At 34.9% G+C, this 22,430-nt stretch overlaps 5 protein-coding genes across 9 annotated transcripts; 1 reads left to right on the top strand and 4 right to left on the bottom strand.

Moving 5' to 3' along the window:
• Nucleotides 1-2,755: 2,755 nt before the first annotated feature.
• On the bottom strand, nt 2,756-9,693 carry LOC131669525 (E3 ubiquitin-protein ligase RNF13-like). 4 transcript variants are annotated; one of them, XM_058944448.1, is made up of 8 exons: nt 9,441-9,693; nt 6,790-7,121; nt 6,517-6,712; nt 6,228-6,436; nt 5,550-5,724; nt 4,995-5,393; nt 4,600-4,834; nt 2,756-4,327 (listed from the first exon to the last, which is right to left on the bottom strand). In XM_058944448.1, exons 2-7 carry the CDS (start codon nt 6,967-6,969, stop codon nt 4,623-4,625), a joined length of 1,371 nt encoding a protein of 456 aa, XP_058800431.1. In that variant the 5' UTR covers nt 6,970-7,121; nt 9,441-9,693; the 3' UTR covers nt 2,756-4,327; nt 4,600-4,622. The 4 variants fall into 4 exon arrangements, with proteins under 4 accessions (XP_058800431.1, XP_058800434.1, XP_058800432.1 ...); XM_058944451.1 differs by having other exon boundaries at nt 4,600-4,819; nt 9,441-9,692; XM_058944449.1 differs by lacking the exon at nt 9,441-9,693 and adding an exon at nt 7,851-7,960.
• A 651-nt stretch (nt 9,694-10,344) lies between these two features.
• On the top strand, nt 10,345-15,902 carry LOC131669524 (protein transport protein Sec24A). Its single transcript, XM_058944447.1, has 3 exons — nt 10,345-10,944; nt 11,031-12,812; nt 13,282-15,902. The coding sequence occupies exons 2-3, from the start codon at nt 11,141-11,143 to the stop codon at nt 15,621-15,623; spliced, it is 4,014 nt and encodes a 1,337-aa protein (XP_058800430.1). The 5' UTR covers nt 10,345-10,944; nt 11,031-11,140; the 3' UTR covers nt 15,624-15,902.
• A 281-nt stretch (nt 15,903-16,183) lies between these two features.
• On the bottom strand, nt 16,184-20,799 carry LOC131669520 (GPALPP motifs-containing protein 1). Of its 2 annotated transcripts, none has more exons than XM_058944437.1 (5): nt 18,862-19,085; nt 17,490-18,802; nt 17,182-17,361; nt 16,959-17,102; nt 16,184-16,886 (listed from the first exon to the last, which is right to left on the bottom strand). In XM_058944437.1, exons 2-5 carry the CDS (start codon nt 18,777-18,779, stop codon nt 16,725-16,727), a joined length of 1,776 nt encoding a protein of 591 aa, XP_058800420.1. In that variant the 5' UTR covers nt 18,780-18,802; nt 18,862-19,085; the 3' UTR covers nt 16,184-16,724. The 2 variants fall into 2 exon arrangements, with proteins under 2 accessions (XP_058800420.1, XP_058800419.1); XM_058944436.1 differs by lacking the exon at nt 18,862-19,085 and adding an exon at nt 20,519-20,799 and having other exon boundaries at nt 16,185-16,886.
• Nucleotides 19,087-19,647, bottom strand: LOC131669511 (phosphatidate cytidylyltransferase, mitochondrial-like). The gene has a single exon (XM_058944429.1). The coding sequence runs from the start codon at nt 19,645-19,647 to the stop codon at nt 19,087-19,089; it is 561 nt and encodes a 186-aa protein (XP_058800412.1).
• On the bottom strand, nt 19,695-20,214 carry LOC131669512 (phosphatidate cytidylyltransferase, mitochondrial-like). The gene is made up of 2 exons (XM_058944430.1): nt 19,762-20,214; nt 19,695-19,700 (listed from the first exon to the last, which is right to left on the bottom strand). Exons 1-2 carry the CDS (start codon nt 20,212-20,214, stop codon nt 19,695-19,697), a joined length of 459 nt encoding a protein of 152 aa, XP_058800413.1.
• Nucleotides 20,800-22,430: the final 1,631 nt, after the last annotated feature.

A 22,430-nucleotide genomic window follows, 5' to 3' on the forward strand; every position in this document is an offset into this window, starting at 1 on the left:
CGACGACCAATGGGCAAAATAATCGGTTGACTTTCGCACGAGTGAATGGCGACGAGACTATGGCCATTTGTCACGGGATCGTAAGGTGGGTTCATCCGACAGGTTTCCATTGGGATCGTTCTTAAATAATTCATACAGTCGAACGAAAATTGTCGATTTCAGCAGTTCAAATTACTACTTCGGTCGAGGGTACAAGATGCAAGAGGCATCTCCGTCAATCGATCGAGTTTACGACGCTTGGATGCAAGCACACGCGAGTCCGCGAAGCCTGTAGGTTTTGTCCGAACACACGGATGTGGAAGGGGAAGGTATAGAGGCGCGTGGACGCGAGCTTCCGCTAATAAATGGAGTTATACACACTTCGCCAAGTGGTCGCGGCCTGCTAACTCCATTCTCCAGAGCGGCAGCCACAATAATTGATGAGCCTTTGCCGCCGCCGCCGCCGCCGCCGCCTCTCGGCTCTGCTATGTCGCGCGATCGATTTTGCGCTCGAGCATTTACTCGCGTGTGCATCTGTGCGCGCGACGCCGCATTGTTGGTTTCTTGGATTAGCCGATTTTGCCGAATGCCAGAGCGGATTGTCTCGCCCCTGCGATGAAGCGCGATCCGAGACTGCGATCGACTCTTCTCGATTCGTTTGTGAGCGGCTGAGACGAATCGTCGAAAATCTTTTCGGCGCGAGGGTGTAGCGCTACTTTTGCCACCCTATGTACACGCTGCAAAGCTCATGCATATTAAATAGGAGCAAAATAATTCAGAAATTATATTCATTCTTCGCTTCTCCCTGAGAGGAGTGAGAGAGGACCGAGGGGGGCCCATTGGATCTCAAATAAATTTTCTTGAAAAAACTAGCGACCGAACTCTGAACAAGGTTGCTCTCGATTCGAGTATTGAAATCATTACGTAAGCCTTTTGTGTGAAAAGAAAAATTGTGGCAAACCGTATATGAGTAACAGAGGGGAAGAAAAAAATAAATGGAAACAACAATTAAAAGATAAGAGAACGCTCAGTTGTGAAAAAAAAAAAAAAATAAATTAACAAAAATCTATTTTTCCCAGAGGGACATCTTGCGCGAGCCGCGTCAGATAAAGAGGTAGAACAGAAGAAGCCATTTCAAAGACCCATTGTCTCAATTCTCTGCCTCTATGTACACGCTTTTCTGTTTCGCAATTTCCAGAGCCTCGGCCGTCGATATTCATCCCCTCCCCTCCCCCTGCTGAGTGATTTTCTTTCTCTCTCTCTCTTTTTATCTCCTCTTCGTTTTCAGCTCTTCACGTTGAGATTTTCACCCATGTAGACTTGCGCTCACGAAATACGCTGATATTTTCTTAATTATCGTGACAAAAGTTCAACGCGCAATTCAAAGAAAATTTTCTTTTCCCTTAAACGTTCCAAGTTTGACGGCAAAAAGACTATTACGCATGTACTATGCACTTATAGCTCTTAAGCCTTTTATTACCAGAGGAGGATTTAAGAAGGCAATTTCCTAGTGAAGTTTTCATCGGAGTGTTCCTTTTTTGGATTACGCGGCATCTGCATACCCGTTAGTAGGCCTAGATTATAGATTTGTGTAGAATATCAAAAATGCGCTGAATCGGCGCTGAACTGATAATGCGTTGCCGACGCTAGAGCAAAACTTCGCGCGCTGTTTGTATTGTAATTCCGAAATGAAAGCAGCAGTGAACTATTTCAATTTAAGTGGAATGTGTGTATCTAACGAAGCATTGTAACTCATGCGCTCATGTTGAATTTTTTTTTGGCACTGCATTCGCGCTGTTCCTCTATGATGTTCGCCCAGTTAAAAGAATTTTTCAAGTATTGCTGAAAAAAGCCAAAATTAATTTCACTTTAAAACAAATTGTTGTCGACGTTTCTTCTTATTTTTCGTTTTTATTTTCCTTTTATTTTATGTTTTTTTTTTGTTATTTGTAGCTGTTCAAAAAAAAAAGTAATAAAATAAAATATGCACATCATATCGACAGAGTTAATATAAACGAAGCAACGAAAAGAAAGATCGTATAAATTATTAAACTTTCAATTAACCAACTAAAGTGAAACAGAACTTGCAAGAGGCAAGAGTCGAATAATTACGAGAATGAGGAAAAAGAGAAAGCATATTGACGTGGAATGAAAAGGGGCTCGGACTACATAGCTCGGAGGAGAGGAGAGAGAGCGCCGCTAAATGTCGAGATGGGATTGTGTCGTCACGTGCGGCCACTCATCGCGTTAGCTTCATCTGCAGCACGCGCCACTGGCTTCCTTTCGAATTCGTCGAGCAATTTCGCTTGAGCTCTTTTTTTTTCTTTTTTTTTGTGGTCTACTATAACTAGGAGAGAGATTTGTTTTTTTATATAACGTAATTGAATGAGTTTTACGGAAGAAAGAGTATTCTCCAAGAATTTTACGCCAATGAAAGTGCGGTTTGTTTAATTTTTTTACAAAAATTAATATAGTTTGAAAAATATCATGTTGGGCTAGAAGTTTGCAGTGATAATTGACTGCTTAATTTTCAAGATAATAATTGTTATAGTAAAATCAAGGAAAAAATATTTTAGAAATAATTTCGCTAGTTAAAAAATGTCTGCCTTCTTATGAGTGGAAAAATAAAAATATACTCGAAGATTGTGGTGTAAGTACACAAAACAATAAATAATAAAATAAATTATGATCCGAGTGTAATGTTCAATTTCATAATATATTCTCTTAACTTATTGTTAATGTAATAAGTGGTTTTTCAATAAGGTGAACTAAGCTATTTAGAATAAAAAATATAAATACATTTTATTTTATCCAGTTTATAATAGTTATAATAGTTATAATAAAATGAGAATATATTAATAATAAAATTTATAACCAATAAGCATTACGATTTCAGCAAGAACCAGAGGAATTAGCGTTGATGTATTTTTTTTGTCTTAATTAATTTTTTTTAATTCATAGCAGAACCGATTATCATGAAAACGCCAGAATAAATGACGTTTCGTAACTTATCGCAATCCAACTGTCCAAAACACAACGTCGTTTCATTAACAAAATCACCGCGCGTAAACTATTTACATGGCTTTATACAAATCTATAACAAATTATTCTCATATACTAAACATGTACAGATATTGAGCATTCCATTCCAATCTAAATTTCGCCAACTTTTCTTCTCGTCCATCTTAAAATGTATTCAAAATTTTATATTAATTATTTTAGATAATATAAAAGGTTGAAACAGTTGGGATTTACTTTTTCTGATGTATGACTATAATTTAACATAGATACTTTATTCTACTTTAGACTCGAAAATTGTATGAGTAAAAAAAAGGAAAACGACCAATGATGATGCACTATAACATGTTCATGAATATTTTTTTAATAAATAAAAACAACTTCGATTTTAATTATAAACTAATTACAAGTCAATATAACAATCTTGAAGATTACGAACTGAACGCACAACACTATTTATTACCAAACGATAAGCCCGTCATATATTCTTCCCCAACATCTAATGTCTGAGTAGTTATATTATTGTAATAGTATTTTTAGAATTATAAAAGTTTTACTAGAGCTTTAGAGCTCAAATTTTTGTTGCTTTTATGTCAAATGTGCATTGAAAGATTTCAATGCCTCTCTTTATTTATTTTTTTTCGTAAACCTATCAAGATTACAAAAGGTATTTACGGCCTTATCAAATAACATTATATATACATTCATAGAATATTATCAACTTTGTTTTGTTTTATGAGAGGTGGAAATAGATTGATTTTCTTCACAATAAACTTAAAGCTTTATACGTATATAACTACAAATAGGTTTGCATTTTTAAACTGTAATAAGATGTAATTGTAAAACTGTATTTTATCTATTTTCTGGTATTGCAAAGTAGTGACGTCTAGCGTTCGGTCTAAATGTTAAAAAATAATATTTACATCCCTGATCGCAGGCTAAAAAAGTGCAAAAAAACGTCATTCGGAATACATATTTTTTGTCTATATATATTACGAGAAAATTATTGTAAACGTCGTCAGTACTCAAAAAAAATTTTTTCTTGTTCATAACAAATAAAATCTAATTGTACTGAAAAACAGATAATATATCACTTTCGTTAAAAAGAGGTTCAGATCAACTAGTTGCATTAATCTTGCTCGACTGATGGTTTACAACCTACAGTTCTTTTTGTCTGTAATTTTGTTTGGTAATGAAAGAACATCGTCACACGATAATTACGTAAAACGTGCATTCTCCATTTCTGCTAGTAGCAATTGAAGATGCTTCGAATGCCTTTGGATTCAAGACATTTTTGGTTGTCGTTGAACGTCAGATCTTTAACCATTAACTGTGAACAAATATCTTTCATAATGTAAGCTGTAAAAAAACTATTTTATGTCAAGAAATTCACTCTGATTGTCTCAAATCTATTTAAATTATTGACAATCTGAAATTACTTTACGAATACTTTACGAATTAATGTAAAAGTTCTTATTTTAATATAAAATATTAGATTATTGCATTAAAATATTACGTTTACAATCATCTAAAAAGTTTTATAAGATTTACAAATCGATAAGCACCAATCAACTATTGCATCAAGAATTTTAATTTACTTACCGTGTAAAGATGAGAATATAAATTTAAATAATAACATCATTGTTCTCGGATGTCCGTGGTACGACCGACGTAGCAAGAAAATTGTTAGCACCAATTCTAGCAGCAGCCCTCGCTTGTTGCCTCCTATCTAAAGCAGATGAACTTTCATCTACTTCCGTAGATAGGTTTACTGTGTGAAGTTTTGTACTGCTCACCGATCTTTCTAGATCTGACATTTCACCTATACAGGAAATCTCTATTTTTTACTCAAAAATGCTCTTATTCAATCTCATAAAATAGATATAATTTTTAAAGCTATATAACACAAGATGAAAAATCATTGGTACGTGCAATTAAATTAAGAAAATCAAATAACCTCGCAAAACCAAAAGTAACAAAACCTGTCAAATACTAACCGTTAATGCTATGACAATCTGAGACCAAGAAAACCGGACTATTTCTAGGATCGAGATCACCATTAGTATTTGTGCTTTCGGTATCGGCTTCAGTTCCACCACCAACTTCGTTATGACCCTCAGCTGGTGACTCATAGCTACTACCGGAGTGCTGGGATGCTCGTCGACGGCGATTTGCTATATGCCGCCAGAACGGATTCTCCGTTTGTGGTGTAAAAGTACCGCCTTGAGTCCCTGACCGATTGTTTTCACGGATAAGCGGCGTTGAGTCATCTGCGTCTGAATCGCTTTCTGAATCTGTCTCGACGCGCTCGTCTGCCGCAAATACTTTACGTTTGCATACCGGACATACTCGACGATTTTTTGTTAACCATGGATCAATACATTTTGTATGATAAGCTGAAAAACAATTGTGATTATTGGATATTTTAGCTTATTATAAAATTAGGTAGAACGCGTACAATAAATATAAATACAAATTAAGTACACATAAGAACTTTGTCTATTGTATATCAAAATATTCGTTTTTGTTAGTTTTAAGAAATTCTGACTCACCATGTGCACATGGCAATACTCGAAGTTTTTCGTTTTCCAGATAATCCTCTAAGCAAATAGCACAAGTTTCGTAGGGATCTCCTTTTGTGTATTTGTGAGTCGGTATCTTTTTCAAACTGGAATTCGGTAATCGGTGTCTTCGCTGTCTCCGCCTATCTTTAATACATCTAACAATCTATAAAAACCAATAAATAATCGTCAATGAGTTCCATTGTTATCTTGTCTTCACAAAATTTTACTCTACTGATTTGATCTATGATACATTCAGTGATAAAATTTTAAAAAATTTGAAAATATTTTTTATAACGTCAGAGATCAAATATAATAGATTTGATGATAAAACTGATCTGTGATAACATTAATAATTTAATTGATGTTTAGTGATACTTTTCAAAGTTTTAGTAAAAGTAGATAAAATAGTTCTTAATAGTTAAGTCAATGTGCTCATTACTTTCATTATTCCACTAATTATAGCAATTACTTTTAGTTCTTTTTCAGAAACTATAAATATCGCTTATCAACTCTCAAAACGCACCTTTTTTCAAGCAGGTCAAGATATCACAAGTTATGGTTAACTTGACCATAATTTGCGATTATTGTGATGTAATGACGTATTATTTTCTACAAATCGAGTGATGGTATTCAAAACCTTGATTTTGAAATAACAGACAAACTTACCATAAAAATAACCATGACTAGAAAACAAATTCCCACGACAATAGCGAACGGTAATAGTAGGTGTGTGTTGAAATTGATAGGCATATCATTGATAAGGACGAAGTAGTCTTCGTCATACCGATAAACTTCTTTCAAAAGCGAGCCTGTAAACTCGCTAACGAAGACTGATGGTATTGTTATGTTCGTCGCATCTTTTGCTGACATTTGCTCTTAAATACAAATTAATTTTTATTATTTTTTAAATATTATTTCGATAAAGTATATTAAAAATTTAGAAAAGAAAACTAACCTAATTCATTGCTGCCTACATTGTGAACAATTGCAGCATCGAAACCGGCCTTCTGAGCCCTTCGAATTTTTTCTTCGAAACTGCAATTAAATCTGGCTATCACTACTATCCAGTTATTGCCTTGATAACGAGTATTGTTTGGTGGAGGCTTTATATCTTTACATGCTTGTAGTGGTTCGGCAACAGCAATTACACCCTAAAAAGAAAACAGAAAGAACGGCCAAGATTAATGGTCGTTACGTTGCAAAAGTAAGCAGTCGAACGTATATTTACCCTGAATCCTTCAGCTGGAAGGGCACCACCAAATCTAGCCGGAGCATCACGGAAGCCCTGCTCGACTTTATGGCTATCCGATGATAGAAATACTAGAATGTCGGCTTTTCCGTAACCAACGCAAATAGTTACAGCAGCGAACCATATTTGCGTTGACCAGCTCAAGCAGCGTTTGAACATTGTTCGACTTGATTGACGAAAAAAACAAACGCCCTTCGTTGCCCCCAGTCTTTGGGCTTATGGTTTCATTTGAACTTGATTCTTCTTATCTCATCACATATCATAGGCTTAAATTTTCCGATCAGGTCGTAATAGCACCAATCGGCATTGTCCTGAAAATGAAAGGAAAAATAAAAAAATTTAAACATTGAAAATCAGTGTTTCTAAAATTTCATTTGATTTTCCTTAGATGAATTTTATTCCAACGTTCATTTAAAAACAAGCTAGTGTTATCAGTATATACTTTGTACATCTTTTTAAATCAATAAAAAAGTGTTATCTGGTTCTTTTATGCATAAATTAAGTAACAAGATAGTAGGTCATCTTTGAAAACTGTGTATTTTCTATTTTTAATCAAAATTTCTTCAATACCAACATGAATTATCTAAATAATTGCTGACTTGACAGTTAACTTTAACTCACATGTATTCATAATTATAGCATATATTTAAGCCCAGATATGAATATAAGATTATAAACTGAGAAGAGAAAAGATTGAGAACAAGAGAAGAAGATTGGCAATGTACAATTATTACATTTATTGATTATGAATCTTCTAATTCAAGTGATTTATGAACAGAAATTACCACAGTTATAAAAAGCCTATTAAAAACAGGTAGCATGATTCACTCGTTTGTAACAAAAGAAACTACACTTCCAACACAAAAACATTATTTAATGAAATACAAGCATAAAAAACTACTGAGAGAAGCAGACCACCACACAAGATATAGATAATCGAGCATGAATTAATCAGTTACATGCACTTCTAATTAGATCACCCACACACACAGGCACGAGAGAGAGAGAGAGAGAGAGTAATTAAAGAAACCTTATCCTACAGTCATAGATGTGCAACATTCAGCAGTAACATTTCACAGAAATAAGCAGATAAGCAAGGAGTAACAAAAGAAGTTTGAGAGAACACTCGCGGCAGCGCGATCAAATATACTTTGCGCAGTTTCTCGTTGCGTTTGCAGCCACTGCATAATCTGGAAGTGACGTTCAACTGTGTAAAGAACTCAACGAGCGCGTGACAAACGTGAAAATCGACATTCGTGACGTTGTATGTAAACGTGTGCGTAAGCCATTGTTCCGTGTGTGGGTGTGTGTGTGTGTGTGTGTATGCATTGTGTTGTAAAGAAGTATTAATGAAAGGATTGGTTGCCATTCATTTGTATACTGGGTATACTTTTTCCTTCTATATTTCATTGATTGATGAAATATAACTTTAACCATGTAATTGTATGTTAATAGATATCAATGTGGAAGTTACTATTACAATCAACTACATGCAATTTATTTTCTAAACTTTTCCTTGATTTCCTTTGTTATAGCCTACTATTCAATGAATTGATATATTTTATAAACATATATTACTCAAAAATATTTTAAAAAATAACAAAATAGACACTACTTTTTTAGTTTATTGTTTCAAAATGATATCTATTAAATCAAATAGCTTAGATATCTAAAAGTTTTTTTTTAGATAAATATACAATATATTAAAAAAGTTTAATGATTAACCAAAATAAATATTATTGATAATGATACTATCCTATTAAAATGATAATACCTAATCACGTTTTAACAGATAAATCTTTGACACTTAATAATTAAATCAAACTGCATAATATCTGTAAAAGAAAGTTCATTGAGGAATTCTTAATTGTAAACTTAAAGAAGCTATTTCATATGTAAAGTTAAAAACAGTGTTAAAAATTGTCATCGTTTGCATTATTTCAAAATTATTATTCAAAGCAACAAGTATTTTATCAAAATAAATTCTTTACAAGAATAAAAACATAATGGCTACGTGTTTGCGCGAATATTTTATCAAAGCGCATACTATTGACTACAATTTAGAATGATTAAATTTATATTCGTCAAACACTAATTAGATAGCACTGAAATAAGCATCGGATTTTGTATGTATTGACGTAATTTGTATGACAAAAGACGGAAAAAGTAAAATCATACACGCACTCGCGAAAAAAAAATGCTCGCGTTGTAAATGAGGTTAATCTCTCAATTGCGCTGCGTAAAATCATCTGCTGGCATATTTTTTAACTCAAAATAATGCAAGTGTCGCAAAAAAACAACGTTCTATGACAGTTTTTTATTCACTTGGTTCTGTTTACACACAGATTTATATGGACACACACACACAGGCAAACAAATATGCATATATAAAAGCAATAGTAATTACTGACTCAATGAAACAGTTATCTCCCGCACGTAACATATATATCACCAAACAATTTAGGTAACTGTCAGCACATGAAGGCTATTCCTTTCTGCATCAGCTTTTTATTTGATAAGCTTGGAACCTTGATTAAAATTGCACGAAACGCAATTATGAGATGAGCAAACGTGGGTGTAGGTCGACGACGATGTTTTTGTTGTGATTTTTCTTGCATGAGAATACTTACATTACTAGCTGCAACTTTTCTGAGAGCTATGTTGGTCTTCGTCAATGTATCCAACGGCTCGTTCACAAATTATCCTTGCACTTTCACATTTGATGTTCGAAAATGCACTGCGATATCAATGGTGTAATGAAAAAGCACACAAGAACCTTTTCATCGACTCAACGAAATTACACGATTTATTATTTTCGTACTGCTAGTAAGTATTCACTGATAGTAGCGCTCGATGTTTTTGCTCCGGACTGCCGATTCTGCGCAACGCTATTGTCGTCTTGCGGAAGTCGATTGGATGGCGGCGACATCTGAAGCATTGAAGCGCCAATTTTAAAAAATATATATAATTGTTTTTTTAATTTTAATTTTTCTAGGTAAATCATACATTTCTTAATTAGTATTGAATTTTTTCAAACTATTGATATTAAAAAATTATTTACCGTTATATAAATTTAATTAATCATTAAACTTTTGGATTTGATCAACTGTGGATACCGCAGACAAAAAAATAAACTTATAATGAATAATTGAATAATGAAATCACATGTACGTAACAAAGTTCAATATTTAAAGTTAATTTAACAAGTGTTGTGTAAATACTATAGGACGCACGAATCAATCAAACTCTAATATTTGTTAAATAACACTTCGAAATGTTTCGTAAATAAAAATGTTAACATCATATTTTCAAAAATTTATTCTCCGTTAATTTTTGTCTAAAGAAATATTCAAATTATCTTCTAAAATCTTTTCGAATTACAGCTTCATATACTAATAAATAAGAAAATTCTATAAATTTAATTATCACTCGGAGACTCATTTTATGTGCGATTTATTTATGTAGTACATACATCATCATCAAAGATAACGATTCAATTCCACTCCAACATTAATACTGTTATCAAAAGTTCTTCTAGAAGAAATCCGTGTCATCGTACAATAAAGCGTAGCTCGATATTCCTTAGCAAGCATATTACGACATTAAAATGATATCGTCATGCAATTTGAATGCAGTAAAATATTAACAATAAGTAGAACAAAAATCTAAAGAATTTCAGTTTAATTTATTTTAATTGACACTTAACCAGACAACTTGGCAAAGTGTTATTCACGGTCATCCGTTTCCGTATACGTAGCATATTGCGCACACATACGGATGCTAATACATGTATGACGCCTGCGTCGATGTGTAGACCTGTCAGTGTCCCATTGACGTAGAGGTTAACGGAGTATTGCAGGCACACCTTAGGGTTAAAGTTAACAATGAGAAAAATTGTTAGGAAAAGAAAGAAATTATTCTGACGGACACTCTTTTTGTTTAAATTGACGTTTGGTCTTTGTTTGTGAAAAAGTTACTTGTTTAAGTTGTGTACAGTACGATTGTCTCCGAACTGCTAGAACTTAGAAATTTTTTCTTACCTCCTAGAGCATTAAGAATTACTCGCAATATAGTATAATATATGAATAATATAATATCGACCAATCGCGCCTGAAATTAGCAATTTTTCTGAAGGTAAAACGATTATCTATTCCGTTGATCGCATTAAAAAGTTATAATGCATGAGTTATGTGACTGTTTTAACGATTATATTATTTCAGACTTTTCAGAGTTAACCTCTCTAACGTATAAATAGCGAATACGAAAAAAAGGAAATACAATTTGCGTCACATTACGACTCGCAGAAAAGCGATAGCAATATCTTTGTTCAATGATTCGAAAAGACGTCCCTCTGACTAACGAGTCTAATAATGCTGCTGAGGAGTCATTTCAACATGGAGAAAATCGCGGAATTTACAACCAAAATACACTTGGCAGTAGGCAGTTGAATACAAGTGAATCTATGGCTAATAATACTGGTATTATGTTGAACAACGCTGACTTTCCTTCCAACACAGCTGCCATTGAGACAAACAGAAATCAAACTTTGTACAGCAGCCAGCCAGCGCAGAACAGTGGACCACCTGTTCCAAATAACAATCCACCTGTAAATACTAATGCATCCTTGAATAGTGGTTTGTTCACAAGTAGAAGCCATCCACAGTCAAGCACTAGCTCTATTAACAGTGTCTTGTCCCCAAATAGTGACTCAGCCTATAATAACACACCTATTGTCACCAGTGGACCTCCTTTAAAAAATAGTCTGACTTTGGATAGTGGCCCTCCAAGCCAAAGTAGTCTGCATTTGAATAGTGGCCATCCAAGCCAAACTAGTCTACTTTCAAATAGTGACCTAGTTTTCAATAGATCAAGTGACAATAGCAAACCTCCATCAAATAGTAGTCAGCCATTGAATAATGGTCCCACAAGTCAAAGTAGATCACCAGTAACTATTAGTTTACAGCCAAAACTTGGCCCTTCATTACAGAATAAATCATCTGTATCGATTGGCCCACAAATGAGCAGTGGTTTGCAGTCAAGCAGCGGGCCTGCACAACAAAATAGATCACCAAATACTACTGGGTTACAGTTAAGCAGTGGACTTACAACACAAAATAGGTCACCAGTCAGTAGTGGTACACAATTAGGTACACTGTCTTCAATAGGCACTGGTCCAGTAAGACAAACCAAATCACAAAATGCAGGAATACCTCAGATGATTAATGGACCTGCAATGAAAAATAGGTCACTTATTACTGGCCAGCAATCAAATACTGCTCTACCATCAAATATAGGACCTCCATTGCAAAGCAAACCATCTATGACAACTGGCTTACAATCTAATGTCATTTCACAACAAAATATTAGTTATCCTCCACAAAATAGACCATCTGTTGCAGCTGGACCTCCATTGGATGATAGATCACTTGAAATGAATGCTTCATCGCTACAAAAGCCAGTTGTTAGCACAGGTCCGCTATTGCCAAGTGGTCCACAGTCAAGCAGTGCTCCATCGATTCAAAGATCAACTGTCAGTACTGGCCTACCATTACAAAGTGGTTCACAACTCGTCAATGGCCCTCCTACACAAAGTAATCCACCTACTACAGCTGGACCCCTGTACAACACTGGTTTACCACTGAGTAATGGGCTACCAATGTATAGTAGTGCATCTCTCAACTTAAATAGTTTAACATTAAGTGGACCTTCAACTTTGAGTGGTCCAAGGATGAACTCTGGACAACCTTTGTTACATATTCCACCTTATAGTAATGTTCCTTCACTACATAGCAATTCACTTGTTAGTGCTAGCTCACCATTGAGTGCTCCACCAACGAGCAGAGATCCTCATTACAGTACTGGATTACCAGCAAACAATGGTCCTCCTGGCTTCAATAGTAGCGCTCAGTTCAGAGATATACCTTTGAACAGCAGTTCTGCATTAAACAGAAATCCCATTCCACATAATGTGCCTATGGCAAATTATGGCCCGATGAGTGCAGGTATTTATTTTTTATAATAAATATAAAAATAATTGAATTTAAATTCTCAAGCTGCATATTGTAAATTTCATAACTCTCTTGCAACCTTTTTTGTTATTTAAATATTTTTTTCCTGCAATATGTTTTGTCTTGTCATGATCAATTAATTACATATTCAACAATATCAGTTTGTAGTATAAATGTGGAAGCTTTTGATCAAAACACGACTTGGTTTTAATGACTCAAGATTTAAATTAGTGTTGTATTATTGAATTCAGTTCATTCCTTAAACCATGATTATTAAAATTATTCTTTATAACTCAAAATTTTTATTCAAGTTTTGATCAAATTGTTCTTTTAATTGTATCCACCCTTAACAGATATTAAAATTATTGTATGTGTATGCATACGTGCATGTGTACGCGCGCGCATGTGCGCGTCAACCACAAATTACTTAAAGTAAATTAACACAATGTTTGCACCTTTACAGATTCTGCAGAAATGCGGCCAAATCATTTGAATGCATATTCTCAAAACAACCAATTAAATCAATATCAAAATGCATCAGTGTCAAGAACTGGCTTCAATAAGATGTGGGGTATGGATTACGTGGATCTCATGCAGTGCAGAAACATTCTGCCGACGGACAAAGTCTCACCACCTAGGATAAAGTTGCATCAAGATTTGTTAGATCGCGCCAACTGCAGTCCTGAGATATTTCGCTGTACATTAACGAAAATTCCCGATTCGAATTCGCTACTGCAAAAGTCACGCTTACCGCTAGGCATTCTTATACATCCATTCAAAGACTTGAATCACTTGCCCGTCATACAATGTAGCTCGATTGTACGTTGTAGATCTTGCAGAACCTACATCAATCCTTTCGTATACTTTGTAGACAGCAAGAGGTGGAAGTGCAACTTGTGCTTCAAAGTCAACGAGCTCCCCGAAGAGTTTCAATTCGATCCAGCAACAAGATCTTACGGAGATCCAAGTAGACGGCCAGAAATTCGTGCAAGTACCATTGAGTTCATCGCACCAGCTGAGTACATGTTACGGCCGCCTCAACCCGCGGTATATCTTTTTATATTTGACGTATCTAAGCTTGCCGTGGACAGCGGATATTTGCAGCTAGTTTGCAATATCGTTTCGGAAGAGATGTCTAAGCTCCCCGGAGACAGTCGAACTCAAGTTGGATTTATAGCTGTGGACTCGGCTGTACATTTCTTTAGTATACAAGAGAACGCATCTCAGCCTCATGAGATGGTCATGTTGGATATTGACGATGTATTCCTACCGTGTCCGGATAATTTGATAGTCAATTTGCGCGAACACCAAGAGCTTGTCAAAGACTTGCTGCAACAGCTGTCATATATGTTTAGAGATACTTTCGACACTAATTGCGCATTAGGAGCTGCTCTTCAAGCTGCATTTAAGCTGATGTCACCGACTGGTGGTCGAGTGACAGTGTTCCAACTGTGCCTACCGAACATTGGTCCAGGTGCACTTACGGCACGAGAAGATCCAAATACGCGAGCTGCCAAGGACGTTCCACACTTGAATCCTGCCACAGACTTCTATAAACGTTTGGCTCTAGACTGCAGCGGTCAACAGATAGCCGTAGATCTTTTCCTGCTAAATTGTCAGTACAGTGACTTGGCTACCTTATCTGGCATCTGTAAATTTTCCGGAGGTTGTATCTACTACATACCGCTGTTCCAGGCATCGAAATTGCAACATATCGAGGCTTTGGAGAAAATGCTAAGACGTTATCTCACTAGAAAAATTGGTTTCGAAGCAGTCATGAGGATTCGTTGTACACGTGGTTTGAGCATCCATACGTTCCACGGCAACTTTTTCGTTCGATCGACAGACCTGTTGAGTTTGCCTAATATCAATCCAGACGCAGGCTTTGGCATGCAGGTGACTATCGACGAAAATCTGTCGGATATGCAGCACGTCTGCTTCCAAGCTGCCTTACTTTACACTTCGAGTCGAGGCGAAAGGCGAATTCGCGTTCACACTCTCTGCCTACCGGTCACCACAAATTTATCAGACGTCATTTATTCGGCCGATCAGCAGTGTATCATAGGAATGTTATCAAAAATGGCAGTAGATAGGTCGCAACAGGCTTCGCTATCCGATGCCAGGGAAGCGCTTATCAATGCAGTCGTTGACGCGCTGTCTGCTTACAAACTTTTGCAGTCGTACCCGGGTGGTGGATTAGTTGCACCGCAGAACCTGAAACTGTTGCCGATGTACATAGTCTCGCTGCTGAAGAGCCGAGGATTCAGATTCGGATTAAGCACGCGATTGGATGATCGTGTGTTTGCCATGTGCCAGCTGAAGACTTTGCCTTTGAATCAGCTCATACAGCTTATTTATCCAGACTTTTATGCAGTGCACGAGTTCGTCAACAAACAAATTGAAGAGGTAGATGGACAAATTGTATTACCCAACAGACTACATCTATCGGCCGAGAAGTTGGACTCAAGAGGTGTATTTTTACTAGATAATCTTGACCACATGTATCTGTACGTGAGTAAGAACGTTCATCCATCATTCTGTTACAATGTGCTCGGTGTGGCGAGTTTCACGGCAATACCCGAGGAGATGTTTGGGCTACCAGAATTGGATACTCCGGAATCGGATAGACTTAGGACTTTGATCAATTGTCTGCAAGAGGATAAACCTTATCCGGCAACTTTACAAGTAATTAGGGATGACGGTCACTTTAGGACACTGTTTACCGAGCGCTTAATAGAGGACAGATTCGAGAACGCATTGAGCTACTACGAATTCCTTCAGCATATTAAAACACAAGTTAAATAAGGGTATATTTGTAATATTTTTCATGTATGGGTGGATATTCGCAAACAAACGTGAATTTGTTATAAATAAATATTGATAAATTGTATAAAAAATAAATATAATAACAATACAAGTAAAGCATTACGTCAATGTACTTTTCTGTTAATTTTTCTTTACAGCGATTTGTAGAAAATTGTGCAAAAACCGTGATTTGTTTCTTAATTTAAAGTGAAATTAAACGAAACGTTTGAATATTATAGTATATACACGTTGTATACAAGTTTAATAAATAAATAATGTTTTTGAAAATAACAAAGCGAAAGTTTTTAATATTTATCGGCTAAGTCGACAAAGAAAGGTATTTGCATTGGTTGATTTTTTATTTCAAATTTATTTTCTTAACACGTGAAAAACTGTATGCTAATAACATCCATGCACGTAACCGACTTTTGATATGTGATAAAGATCACACATATGTATTAGAACGTTATATTAGTCAGAGATTTAATTGTATTTAATTCAAATTGAGATCATATGGGAAAGATTGAATGTTCTTTTTTTAGATATCCTATAACATTTACGTTTGATGCACCGTTATCAGAAGTCATTCTCTGAGTTTTATAAGCTTATTAAATATCTCTAAGTGGAACTAACACCAATAGAAACCCCAAGTTTGTTTTGTTAAAAAAATTTATTTTTTAACAAATTTAAATTTCATCCTGATTTTTTTTTGTACATTTTCAAATGATTTCCTTTTTTTAAATATTATATTAGGAATTAATTTACAATTTTCTGGAGAACTTAAAACGTATGATTTGTTTACAACCATAAAATTATATTTTCAAAAACGTTTTTTACCTGCTATAGTCAATTGTTGTACGTACTAAGCTAATAATTATAAAAATTAATAAACTAAATTTCTTTTTATTTACAATTATGAAATTAAACTGACAGATAAAAGTCAATAGTCGCAATAAACAAGGATTGAAAATGTCTTATCAACAACAATATCTTTTAAAAGTTTATACGTAAAAATGTAAAGTATATGTAGCTGATTAGCTGATACATTATAGTTCTTATAATCTAACTTACAAAGTGCAATCAGTAACAATGTACAAATTCTTACAGCATTTTAGCTGCACTAAACCTGTCGTTCAAGCGGCTGGCTTTCTCAAAAATCTTTTTTTTTCTTGCTTCGTCTAAGCGATTTGCTTGCAGATCAATGTCACGATCAAAAGGCCTTCTAGTGGGTAATCCAAGATCTTTCGCTTCCTTTTCCATTTTCTAAAATCGTTAAGCATTGATTATATTTATTGGTATTGAAAAAATGTTGTAAATAATAAATAAAGTTCTTACCTTTTTTTTCTTTTTCAAATTTTTCAGGTGCATATCTAAAAGTGATTCAGGTCTTTTTTCTTCTTTAGCCTCCTGTGTAACATCTTGGTCTTTAGACTTCGATTTCTTACTTGATTCCTGAGATGGGACAAATCTATTCTCCTCCTATATTTATCAGAAATTTCTCATGAGCTAAGGTTTTTCGAGCATATTATCAATACGTTAGCCAATAAGTACAACAAACCTTTTCCTTCTGTTTTCTAAGTCTATCTGCCGGCGTATCCGTCCACATCGATCTATCGGACATATCAGGGCCTTCTTTTGTTCTAAAAGTACGTGGTATCGAACCTAAGCCTAAAGCAATAGCATGCGCTGGAGGTAGTTCAGTCATCCATTCTTCTCTTTTTTTTTCTTCTGGAGCAGTCTGTAAATGAAAAAATTCACATGCATTGATAACCATGAATTTCTTTACTAAAACTTATAAAATACATTATTTTTATGAATTTCCAATTAATTTAAAGAATCATAAAATAAAATGTATAAAAAAGTTACCTTATCTTTAAATTTAGCTTGTATTTGCAAAGCTCGATACTCTAGCAGCATTTTAGCTTGACTTCTAGCAGCAGGATGATCAGGAGGTAGGGGACCAACGACCTCACCATCATCGTCACTGTCTTCGTCGTTTTTAGAATTTGGACTCAACGTAGAAACATGAATAGGTGTTTCTCCGAGAACAAAATTATCTAACAATACAGGTCCAATAACCTTTCGTTTTTGCAAGTTTGGTGGTAAAGGCGGACCGAACGTATCTTCTTCTTCGCTGTCTTCTTTATTAGAAGCTTCATCTGTTTCTATTTTTTCGTCGTCTTCATTTGCTTGTCTCGACGCTAACAGATGTGAAGGAAGCGCGGGACCGATACTTTGCGATTCATTTTTCTCCACCACCGAGAGATACGAAGGCAGTGCAGGACCAATATTTGGTGACTTATCATTCTCCATCGATGGAAGATTTCCTATAATTTTTGGCTGCTCCATATCTCCTCGTTCTCGTACATTCAGCAATTTCTTCTCCAACTGAGGAGGCAAAACGGGTCCGTAATACGATGTGTCTTCCTCGATGGCCTTCTTATTGACGACCCTTTCGAAAAAAGATTTGGGTTTTTTACGAGCTGGGGCTGCAGCATCTGCCCTCATCTCATCTGAAACGACTAACTTGTTATACTTTTCCTGCGTTTTCTCCACACTTCTCTCATTTACCTTATCGCAGCCTTCCTTTTGCTTTTGTCCATTCGACACTGACGACTCCTCTTTTTGTTTGGAATTTCCCTCGTCCTTTTGCTTTTCCAACTTGTGATCGTTTGTCGTTGCCAGCGATTCCTCTTTTCGTTTTGTAGTCTCCTCGTCTTTTCGTTTTTCTAACTTTTCCACAACTGATTCTGGCTTCTCCTCTTTTCGCTTAGAATTCTCTTCGTTTAAGTTTGTCCTTTCTCGACTCCTCTCTCTCGAACGTTTTTTATGTTTGCTCTTATGTTTGTCAGAATCTTTCGGCCGATGAGAATCCTTGTGATGTTTCTTCTTCTCTTTACTATTACTCTTTGAATTTTTGTCTTTTTTATTGCTGGTTTCACAATCAACCGATGATCGACTTCTTCTATCGTCTTTTGAATGCCTTGAACTTCTATCCCAAGAACGAGATCGCGAACGTGAGCGAGAATAACGTCTTTTACGTTGAGGCGAGACGTTTCTTCTAGCTGTCGCTAATGAGGCAGTGTCTTTGCGAGTACTCTCAAAACGGAATCGACGCCCATCATCGCTGTCTTGGCTCTCTGAATCCGAATTCATTTTTCGCAGTTAAACCAGTAGTCCTGGAGAAAAAAATATTTCTTAAAATTTGAAAAGTATAGGATTCGTTTACGCAACTTACATTTTCATTGCTAAGATCTTTTAGATTTTATAAGAATGAAAAATTTATTCAAAATTTACAAAACGATATGCTTTCAAAAATAAAACGTGAAACTTATAATTCTCAGCAAAAATTTATTAGATTATCAATAAATCAACTTGCTACTAATAGACAACTGTTTTGAGTTACACGGTAAGTTTTACTAAAAATTAAACAATAAAGACATATTTTGGTAATATTTCATCTTTATGGCTCCACTCGCTTTTCTGAAGTCTTAGTTATACTATCGATTTTTATTGCACTTTTTACTGGTAATGATTCACTCCTTTTATTGATTAAATTTGATATAGGTATAGTGAGTTTTTTCCTCTGTTCCTCTGACTTCATCATTTTCATTATCTTGGCTGCACTATACTTGACTGATTTTCCAAGGCCTGCTGTAATAATTCCTTTCAAACTCTGTGTAACACTTGACTTCCATACTATATCTCTTAAACACTGATCTAATATTTCACTGGAATCAGGATCATATGCTATTGCTCTCAAACAGTCCTCAGTATCTTTTGACCTTGGTCCCTGTGACCATGATCTGACTAATTTGACTTGAGGTGTTCTTGGCAACTGGTTCAAATGATGAATTCTTGATTCTGGACTAAGATCTTGCTGACAGGTTTCATTGCCATCTTCATTTGACATTTCTACATACTTATCAAAGTGTTTTAATATCGGAGCATAAAGCTCTCTGAAGTATTTTAACTGAGGTAGAACGATGTTATTAATTTTCTCTTTGTCCTCTCCAAATATCATTCTAAAATCACCGTTGTAAGACAAACCTGCTATTGTTTTATAAAACTCTACCTCTGTAAAATGCTCAGGCAATAATATTAGAGCAGCATGTACAGCTGAGTGTAGATTTTGCACCAAAGCAGTCCTTATTTGTGAATTCTCATCTGGTTCCACTATAATTTCTACAGGTTTATGTAATCTGCCAGCTAAATATAGCACATTCCAGTCAAGCAAATCTTCGACCAAAGATATTTCTGAGATTACTCCGTACTTAATATTCCTTCCTTCAGTGGTTGTGATCAAAGTATTGTAATAAATTTTAGCACCCCAGTGCTCCTGTACTTTTGAAACAGCTTTGTGTCCTAGAAATTTCATTGGCTGAGCATAATGATCAGGATTCTTGGACATATTCTCAGCATGCCATTGATAAGGATTACGGACACAAAATATAAGGTCCAGCATGTTACTAGCTGGATCGCTTTTCTGTTTGAACACACCAGAACCATAAGCAAAGCAAAATTTCGTGTTCTTGGGAAATTCTCGCAGGATATTCTTGAACTGTGAGACTTGTGCAACTTTTTCCAACATCTTGTTATGATTACAAACTCACCGTATACATAACCTTCACTCGCAATCAATCGTATCAATAGATATATGTCTTTCACTTGAGAATTCAGAAAAGCAAGTGTGCAACCAAACCATACAGAACATCGGTTAGGTATTTTTTACGTCGGCACTTGCTATAGCGAAGATTTTCATTACGCATGAGCCAATACGGTTATTTTTTCGGGACCTTCGGACCAACTAACCTACAAAATGGTGTTTTTTGTCTTTCGCTTCTAAGGCACTTTTGACGCTTGTGTAAATACATATAAATAACAATAAAACTCACCTTCAATTAGCATTGATGCCTGTGATATGCTTCAACAAAAATTACTATTCATTATTTACAAATTTTCTCGCGTCAACTTTTCTAGTTTGGTGTTAGTGCAATTAACACATCGAGTAATGTTCAATTTTTATCAAAAATAAAAGAAAAATCAACTACTAACTATAGTCCTTTGACGTATCAATTTTTTTACTAAAAATATATTGATATTTGATTTACACCGGTTTCACAGCGTCACCCAACTTGATTAAAAAAAGATCGAGAAAACCCGACTCGTTACGCGATGTAACAGCCACTGAGCCACAGCCGTCAGACGATCATAAGGCGTCAAGCGCGATAACTACACAAACTTTATACAGTCACTCATACAAATAAACTAGAATTCGTGGTGAGAAAGTAATTGTGTGCGTAAATTAAGATGAATTTAAGATGAATTCAAAAAAATTGTCATTTCTGTTTTAGATAACTTATTGTGATTTACAATCTAAGAAATATTCCTATCGAATTGAAAAATTCATGAAATGAAAAATCAAGATAATATTTCTAAGCCTATAAAGTTTCGAAAACGTTGTTTAAAATATCTCCATTATTAAGATCAATTCCATCTAATTTATTTCGCAAAAATTAGAAAATTTTTCATTTTTGTATCACGATAGAAAAAAATGCAGTACAATTAAAATAGATTATAAAAGGATGACAAATTATGTCTCTATTGCCCTCAAATATTATGGGAATTCCTCGTTTAAATACTGGAAGTTTTTTAATTTTTCAGCTAATTAATTGTCAAATTGTTTTATTAATTCTTCGACATAGCATTTTTCAATATTTATCTAGTAACATCCTTTTTTTATTAAATTTTCTTTAGCTATACATTTTTTACCAAATAACTGGGCTTCAATAGTTTTTAAAATTTGTAATATTTTGTGAAGATTTTTTTTATTTTAGAGTTATTCGCAATATCTTACGCTTAATTTCTTCGATATAATGTCATCTGTAATATGAATCTTTCGGATATTAATACATTTTACAATGGCTAAATATATAGTACCATTATACTGGAATAAAGAAATTGCATAATAATAATCTTATAAATCATAGGTTGCACATTCATTTATATATGTTTAAATCCTTGTCTGTATAGTTTTCTGAGATTCGAATCTTTCAGCCCCACATTGCAAAAGAAGTTTGGTACACGTGTAACAATTCTTTCGCTTATTGTTTTTGTTCCTCGAAGCACAGTTCATGAATGCAAAAGCTACGACGTGTTTATGTCATTTGATTGTCGTGTAAAAATTACGTTCTGGTAAAAATTTGAGTAAAGCAGGCGAACCAAAACATACAGATTGAATATGCACTCATATCTCATTATTGTCAAATCTATAGACTTTTTATCGCGCAACAATTCCAATAAGGTTTTGGTTATTTGCGAAATTTGTGTTCATCACAATATAGTGCAGCGAAATGCTGTTTCGTTTATTCGTCACGCGCAAATTTACTGTAGATCGAACTAGAGCTTGCTGATCTTTTTACTGCTTAATTATTAGTGAAAGTCATATTGGCATATACGTCCTAATTTGACGCACTCGAAAATACTGACAGAAAATATTTTTTGCTCATGTTGGCATATAGCTGGCTGAAAATTAATTTATAGCGTTATTTACGTCCAGGGAATTAACGAGAAAATGATTGGCAGACGTTCTGTCTGGAGGTAAGATCAATTAGAAAACGCCGAAAGCTGTCTGACTAACAATTGCTAATGCGTTACTAACGATCGACAATACGTTACTAATGACAACGAATATAGAAAATTTTTAGCCGAGGAACATTTGTCGGTTGACATTATAATAGCAGATCACGCGCGGTAGGCTAAATGGTTAGCTTGTTTTGTAAAATGTTCTTTCTCGTCCAACTTTCT

The sequence above is a fragment of the Phymastichus coffea genome, unplaced genomic scaffold (assembly GCF_024137745.1).
Source record: "Phymastichus coffea isolate CEN01 unplaced genomic scaffold, Cenicafe_Pcof_1.1 PCOF00094, whole genome shotgun sequence".
Lineage (NCBI taxonomy): Eukaryota > Metazoa > Arthropoda > Insecta > Hymenoptera > Eulophidae > Phymastichus > Phymastichus coffea.